Raw genomic sequence first — 8514 nt, 5'->3', positions numbered from 1 at the left:
GTAGACTAGAACTCCATCTGCAAATGGACGTCCATCAGTCCTGGTGCATCTATAGCCTGTCCGTCCATGGGAGTGGATCTCTCCTTCACTGTGGTTCTCCCCGAGGTTTCTCCCTTTTCCCACTGGGTTTTGAGTTTTTCCTTGCTGAGAAGGAGGGTCTAAGGACGGGGGATGCCCTGGACACTACTCATTTTCTTGCTGTTCATTTGACTGTTGTTTACTCTAACTGACTCTGTAAAGCCCTTTGAGATAACCTTGTTGTGATATTGGGCTATACAAATAAAGTTGAATTGAATTGAATTGAATTAAATAAATAAATTAAGGGAGACTGCCTAACTAGAGTAAAACATCCAAACACTGCCATCTAGTGGAGACAGTCTTTCAATACACCTGACAAAGTAAATGAAGTCTCACACAGAAGGCCTTCCGTTTTAATGCAGTCACATTTATTGGCTTTTTTCTATGCACAGTTACTAAGCAGCCTGATGAGCTGTTAAAATGAATTAGGTATAGAATAATGGAGTTTTCACAATGTCGTAACCTTCCCTCCCCTCTCCCAAAAAATAAATACAAGACTGAAGGTGTTGCACAGCTCCAAAATAGAAAAAGATTTTGAAAATAATCATGTAAACATAAAAAAAAAAACCTGTTTTGTTTTTAGTCATTTATTGATTTATTTTACAAAAGAAAGCTTCTGCAACATTTTTTTTCTTTAAAAACATATTTACAAGTTTATACAAAAATACAAAAGTGATTCAAATCTGATAAGTCCTAGCTATTTTTAAACATGGAGCTTATTTTAAATTGACAGTTACACTGCGTTTTCAACATCTGTATTTTTCTCCTTTCCATTCCAGGTTTTATAGTCTGTTTAGTGTTATTCCATACCGTGCACCTTTGAAAAAAGACAAGTCATCTTTTCCACATTTGACAAAATTGTGTGCAGACATTTTCAAACAGTTTGGGGCCAGAATTTGTCAAATTTATTATTTTTTGTATGGCCAATTTTGAGGACTGCTGTTTCAGAGTGCTAAATGAGCACTAGAGTCTGCATGGCCACTCCACAGTTGATCTTTGTAATGAATTTGTGTCAATGAATCATCTGTCTACTCCTTAAATAAAAGGAAACAGTCCCCCACTGCATCTGCACTTGCTACTGTACGGAAAAATGACACTAAACAAATTGTCAATACTTTCAGTTTTTTGTAGTCAATATTTTAGAATGACATTTCACAGAATTATGTTACATTTTCATGTAATCATTTAATCCATTTCGGTGATAATGTGTTGCAGGAATTAGAAAAGTCTGTGGAAAGTAAATACAGCAACTTTATAATCAGATCAAACATGATTTTGGGGTCGGTGAACAGATATTGTTCCCAACTTGATATTTTCCAATTTCATCCAGAGTGGTTGTCCAAATATGCACTTTAAGTGAATCAGTAGTTTCCAACTTTCACAGCTCCAGCAAGACTAGGACCCAGCACCAAAAGTGTTCAGATTCTTCCTCCCGAAAGATTCTATATCATTTTCTTTACAGTCTCTTAAACATATGATTGTCCAGTGAGTAGATATACAGTACAAGATAAACCCCTGTTGGTGATCACGACTATACAGAACAGAATTAGCCAGACAGTTTGTACATCTATAGAACACACTATTGAACTTGACAAACGGAAAATACAAAATCTTTTCTCGTGGTATGGAGACATCCCTCAGATAAAAATAATGATATGGTGTCCTTGTTCTTTTTTTTCTTTACTTATTGCATGCTTTTGAAAACACAACAAATCAAACAATGAACAGGAACAAGTGCGCTTCAGCAATATGATGAATGTAAAATTCTAATAATCAGTTCACAGCTTTTTACTCTCTCCATCTTGCACAGTGTCAGTTCTGCAGTTCAGATTCGCTGAGTATTAAACAGTTGTGGTTTTGTAATCTATCTATCTATCTATCTATCTATCTATCTATCTATCTATCTATCTATCTATCTATCTATCTATCTATCTATGCATTTACAATAAAACAGTAATATGCTTGCTGAGGTATTCACAGAATACAGTGAATGGTTTCTATTGAAGTACGGTCTCTGAATGTAAGAAGTATATGTGTTGTGTTTGCTGTATTAGGCAGGTGAATGTTCAAACGTATCACTGATGATAGTAGCACACCAGATATTCTATGTCTGTAACAACAGAGAGGTTTTACTCCACCAGCTGAACCTGTGGTTAGAAAAGGCTGCAGCAATGGATGCACGGCTGACATTTAAACACTGGTAATATCCTGTACCCTCTCTTGCAGATTTTGTGATATGAGGTTTGGAAGGTAAGATAGACTTACACTAGCCACTGGATTGAGCTTTCACCTGCCTGATGCTACTGGGTCAGTGCAAATAATGGAGAGGCAACAAGGAAAGGAGAACAGTTTACACTGTTAAGATTCATGTGTAATGTTGTCAGTGAGACCTGTTCTTCTTTGCTACACTCAGTTTCGTTCCTTATAAAATTTCTGCTTGCTGTTTTATATAGATATGACTTTATATTCAGTACAAATATACATTATGCAATTTCATTATAAGATATATTTTCTTTTCAAGGAATATTCTTGAAGAATCATGAAGTGCAAAAGCGAGGTTGGCTCTTGGAAACCTGTCCAAATTAACCTCTAGTCAAACCGATTGAGGACCTTCTAAAGCATTGTCACCGTCTGCGCTCAATGGTATCTTTGAAATGCACCTTTTCCATTTCAAGTCAGCACAACGCAACTGGCCAGCTGCTGGAAAAGCTTTGCTCAGGCTAAGTATACTAGAATTCGGTGTTGGGTTTCAGTATGTGATTCTGGTGGGATGTGGCCCAGGCCAATGTGCAGGGACTTCAAACTGCCCTGCTAATAACCACCTCTAGTACAGAAAGGCCATTGTGCGATTGTCCAAAATTCACCTGTATCTTTGACAAACAATCCCCATCTAGGCACAAGCCCTTGCTCCTTCTTGAGAGACACTCAAATTCATGATAAATCAATTTAGATCACTGGCAATGTGATACAAATGTCACTAAGAACCTTTCACAGTGAAAGATTAAATACTCTAATAAAACAATGGAGCCACAAAAATGTTGACAGAAACCAGGATCCAGGGGATGTTTCTATATAGGGTCATGCAACATGGTGAAACTTCATCATGTTCTGAGGCGCAGTTTTACAAAAATACATGCATCATGTTATCTTTTTTAATATAATCTCTATGAAGAAATATATGATTGGCTCTGTGACACTATCTATGCCAAGTCTGTAGATGGATTACAGTAGATACGTTGTTTGAGCTAATGTTGTTAGTAACAACAAAATAACTGGCAGGAATATTTAGTATGGGAATTTTGGCCACTGCTTTGGGCACAAAAAGTTGAAAGAGTATTAAATTTCATTGGACTTTTTATTATTTTTTAATAAGAAATCAGTTCCGCACTGACACACCCACCCACACCATTCAAAACACAAGAAGTAAAAATATCTGTGGATGTTGCATGTGCTCATACATGCACATACACAATGTCCATACTCCACAAAAAATCTTTTCTTTTTATAATTTACCAAATATTTGGGACTTTTTTTTGTAATTTTTTTGAAAAAGACAGTTCAGTCAAAATAGGTCATAAGTCTTTCTCTTTTACTGATAGGGAGCTATTATTTTGATTATGCAGTATTTTGTTACATCCTCAAAATTTTCATACTCATCCTTTCATGATTCAGTGTCTTGCAACACTCTAATACCCTTAAATAGAATAAGAGAATAAGAATAAGAGAAAGAATACAAACAGTGGGTGCATTTTAGCAACAGTCACATTTTTGTGTCACAAGGTTTATAATATTGGCCCCAGTGACACATCTGTTCAAGACTATAAAAGTAGAAGTAGCCATTTCAAATGTAGGGCACATCTAAGAATAGAGGACATCTCTCATCAGGTGGTATTAGGAGGATCTGTCATCATGGGGACTCCCATCTGAGTTCTCTGTCTCCCCTTCGGAGATGGCTTGCATGGGGGCTGTATAGAGGCGGCTGCGTGTACTATAGCGGCTGCTGTTGGCTACAGGGGGGATCCGAGAACGGCCTTGTCGGGATGCAGCTGACATAGGCAGGGTTTTGGGAGTGAAACTCTCAGAGTTAGCCCTGGGAAAAAGACCAGGTATCTGGATTGGTTCCAAGCCAGAAAGAGGAGATTCCTGGAGGGTAGAGGGTATTTCATCAGTTGGTCTAATGGGTCCTTCATGAAGGGAATCCCCCGGAGTCTTGGGGGTGATAGGGCTCTTTAGAATCTCTGTAGCTGACATGCGGTAGCTGGAGTCTGACCTACTGCCTTTCTTCAGCAACAGGAGTTTAAATTCCTCATTAGATGTGTTGGATTTCTTGGCACTGCGGTAGATGGGCACAGGGGCTCGTTGTGACCCAGCAGCAGAGGCCAAGGTGGCTGGGATGTTGAGAGGAGGGGCAGGAGGAATAGCGATGGCAGGGACGCTGCCGGTTGTCACTGGTGCTGGAGGGCAAAGGCGAGATTTCGCGTTCAAGTCTCCAGAATCCTTTCGACCCAAGACCTTTCTCTTGGATCTGAATAAGAATGGGAACATTGACACAAGTGAGTTTTAGACAGATAGTGGATGGATAGATATATGATTGAAGGTTAAGTCAATAAGCTTGAAAACAGTGAAAAGACCCTCTGGTACTTGATCAGTACTAACAACCCAACAAGTAGACATACTTTTAAAGAAAAATTTCCTGACCTGTGTATCATGGCAAACAGATCCTCAGTTGTACGTGTCTTGTTGGGTGATGTAATAATAATGTCATCATCCACTTTGGTGTCATCAGTCAGAGGGGAGAGTGAATTGTCACTGGGCGTGGAATCTGCAGCACACAACATCCCTATCACATATCATCTGGTTGTCTGATCATTCAGTATACAGTCTGTGAAATATCCATCTTTTAAACCACTCTTTCTGTCTCCTATTAGCATTATTCACTCACAAAGTAAACCAAAAATTGTGCTATTGAGTTTTTTTTGTTTTGTTTTTTTTTTTAATAAATACATTCTTATAACGCATAACTTTATCACAATTTAGCTTGTCCTTAGTTGAATTAAATTTAGAAGCTTACCTTTACTGAAGTAATCCTCTGTGTCAGGAGTGGTTGAGTCATCTTTGCTTTCTTGGGACTGCTGCTGATGGGCACTTCTGGTAGCACCTGATGTCACTTCCTCCTCCTCACCTTGCTCTTCTTGTATTCCTCTTCGTGCATCGCTGATTAGGTAAGGTTGCGATGTCTCTACTATGGTACCAGGCACTTTGACTGGACTAGCCCAGGGCCCTGAGTCTGAATGGTATCCCCCGGCAAACTCATATGCTGGGGGTGGAGGGTGGTCTGGTCGCATGCTTACTCTGGAACATGCAGCCCTTACAGGCAAACCTGGTGGCTCTTTCACCTGCTCCTCTTCTTCTTCCTCATCATCTTCGTCGTCATCATCATCCTGAGAGAATGAACGCTCCCCCAGTACCCTGAACTCAGGGTGTGCATGACCTGAATGTGTGAGCCCTCTGAATTCTGTGTGAGAGTGAATATGTGTGTGTAAATCCACAGGTGATGGGTGGGGTGCACGTGGCACAGGCCGATGCAAGGGGGAGCTGTCCTCCTCAGATGATGGATCCATACGGGTTCTGAAGGCTGTCATAGCCCAGAAAGTTCCAGGTCCATAGCGGTCCTGTCTTAGTAACAGGCTTTCATAGGATGGAGGCCCATCAGGGTGACGTCCAGGGGGAGGTGGCTGTGAGTGTTCAGGAGAGGAAGTGTGCTCCTGAGCAGGAGGTCTGGGTGGTGGTCTTCGAGGAGGGAGAGGCCTGGTGTTGAAAGGAGGTGGTGCAAGAGTGGAACCACTTGGAGGACATTTGGGTCTGGTAGCAGTCTCTGCTATAACTGCTGTTTCCTGCTCCGTGGCTGTAGCGCTATCTGTAGATTGACTGATGGAATGAAGCTGCACTGCACGTATCGTAGAGGGAGTTGCTACCAACAGATTGGAGCTGGGAATGGAAGGAGCAGAGACTGAACTTGGTGGAGGGTTGATACTTGAAACTTCAGGGGCCAGTAACTTTGAACCAGTGTTTAAAACATTTGCAACTCTGTGTTTGCTGTAGTGGAGTGTGTGCATGTGATGAGTCCGGTGGGATAATGTGTGTCTGGCATGCCCGCCATGTAAAATACTGAGATCAAGTTGAGAAGGTGGAGGTGGGAAGTCTGGATCTCTTTTATAGCCAGAGGAAATGGAGGCTCCATCTCTGGGAAAGTGCTGCAGGGAAGAGAGAGAGGACTTCCTCTCTGGCACTTTGGGCTTTCTCTTGCCAGTTGAAGGAGACAAAGGTCCTGGGAAGAACGCTGCCGAAGATGAGGGCAAGGTTGATGTTGGAGTCTCTGATTGACTGGAATAGCCACTTGATGGTGAGGCCAGACCAGCCAGCTTCTCAGGTGACCCAAGTTTGAAGTCCCCAGGTGGGAGGGGGGGACTTGCTGGCCTGTTCTCTGATGCCTGGCCAAGGGACTGGGTTTGGGTCTCTGTGGAGGACGAAGAGCTCTCCGGTGACTTGATGCACTCCATGACAGTAGTGCCTGTGGCTGTGCTTGAGTTGGACATGGACGTGTACTCACCATTGTTGGACTTCATTTCATTGTTGTGAAGCCACAGATCTGCATAGTCAGATTGCACAGCGCCTTCATCTTTAAATGAGTGTGTATCAGCAGAGCTGAATGACATGGGTTCTACTATATCCACTGTTTCTCTCAGGCCCATTCCCCAGGTTCCCAAAGGCTCTGCCACAAGACACGATGTCTGTAATTGTTCTGGACCACCTTCAAGTTCTAACTCCAGCTCCAGCTTCATATCTGTGGAAGACATAGAAAGTTCTTGTTCACTAACCATCTTTGGTTGGTCATGATCTGCCTGTGTGTCTGTTCCAACATCGACACTACTACTGGACTCCTTCAGTGAGGAAGTCCTCTTGGGTGGTGGAGGCTTGACTTTTGGTTTCCTCAGTGGACGGCAGGGCCTCCCTAGGGTCATAGTGCCCGCTCTAAAACCAGCTGAGGGCTGGGGGTAAACTCCATGCGGTAGTGGTGCTGCCACAGTGTTGTTTTGGCCAAATTCAGGCCCCTGGTCTGCATAGTTATACATGTAGTTTCTGTAACTCTGATTACACTCTCCAGAATGCACAGATGAGAAGTAAAAACCTTCTGTGTCAGATGGATAATGAGAGACAGGGTCTTTTTCAGTGTTGCTGGTCTTGTCAGTGAAACAGGATTGATCTTGTAGACCTTGTTTGGGGCTATACTCCTGGGATAAATCATGGCTCTGGCTCATGTTCTGGGTCTGGTCAGGATCTTGGTCTGGATCTGTCTGGTCTTGGTCTGGAGGGTATGTCCACTCCCCTTCACTGGCTGTGCTGACTCCTGCATCATCCAGCTGGTCTGTGGCTGAGGACGTAAATGAGCTGGACCTGTGACCCTGGCCCTGGGGTCTGAGGTCGGAGTGGTACGAGGGGTCCAAGGAGAATCCCTCATCAATGGCATTGGGCACAGTGTTGAGTGACAGCTCTGAGTCGCAGTGAGATGAGCCTGTCAACGGTGGGGAAGAGGGAGGAGGAATGGTTTCAGAAGTCTGGGAAGGACAGGTGGAGCTGGAGCCACTCCAGTTCCCGCTTGATGACTGGTGGTCCTCCTTATGGTCTACATGGCTGCCCAGGACTCCTGTTGTGGACACTGAATGAATAGGGCTGCTGAATGTATCTGAACTTGATGAGATCTCACAGCTGCCCATGTCAGCCTTACGAGGCAGGCGAGAACGGCCCCTCTCCATCCAGCTATGCTCTGGGCTTCCCCCTCCTCCACCTCCTCTGTCTCTATCCCCAGATCGTTGTAACCTTTTTAAGCTTCCAAGCTGCAGAGGCTCAGGAGCTGCCTGGTCATCTGTGCTCTCCTCTTCATCCTTCATCATCATCATCTTCATCCTTGGACTAGGACCAGGTGGAATAAAGTCCTCAGCTTCATAGGGTGATAACTCCTCATCTTCGTCATCATCATCATAATTGTCATCGTCATCTTCATCGCTGTCCATCAAACGCCCACCCTCTCGTGGAAGGCTACGAGACCTCAGGCGCCCACCGTGAGCTGCAGCAGTGGTGTACGTGGACTCTGACTGGTCACCCAGGGAGGAAATGTTGCCTGTTGAATGGGACAGAGATGCAGGGATTCCCTGATGGCCACGCTGAGCTCTGATGCGCCGTCTCGAGGGAGCAGCTGTACCTGTAAAGGGAAAGACAGATGCGTTTTTTTATTCACATTGCTATTGACCAGATCATAAGAAAATAATTGTTATGCCATTTCAGTCCGAGTGCTTAGTATTTTGAGCAATAGAAGGCATTAAAATTATCCCACAAATAATCACATTTAGTTATTTACTTTTAATTTGACTGACTTTT

General features: G+C 43.2%; 1 protein-coding gene across 3 annotated transcripts in view; it reads right to left on the bottom strand.

Moving 5' to 3' along the window:
- Nucleotides 1-424: 424 nt before the first annotated feature.
- Nucleotides 425-8514, bottom strand: part of LOC115411050 (Nance-Horan syndrome protein-like) — an 81232-nt gene continuing 73142 nt past the window's right edge. For 2 of the 3 annotated variants that reach the window (XM_030122998.1, XM_030123008.1), the window contains 3 exons: nt 5150-8338; nt 4777-4918; nt 425-4603 (listed from right to left, as the gene is read on the bottom strand). In XM_030122998.1, coding sequence (XP_029978858.1) covers nt 3970-4603; nt 4777-4918; nt 5150-8338 — 3965 coding nt within the window. In that variant the 3' untranslated portion in view covers nt 425-3969. The remainder of the gene's footprint in view (nt 4604-4776; nt 4919-5149; nt 8339-8514) is intronic. The other variant, XM_030123003.1, reaches the window with a different exon arrangement.

This window comes from Sphaeramia orbicularis, chromosome 3, assembly GCF_902148855.1.
Source record: "Sphaeramia orbicularis chromosome 3, fSphaOr1.1, whole genome shotgun sequence".
NCBI classification, from domain to species: Eukaryota; Metazoa; Chordata; class Actinopteri; order Kurtiformes; family Apogonidae; genus Sphaeramia; species Sphaeramia orbicularis.
Note: the sequence above shows the minus strand (reverse complement) of the source record. Positions and strands in the feature narration are given on the sequence as shown.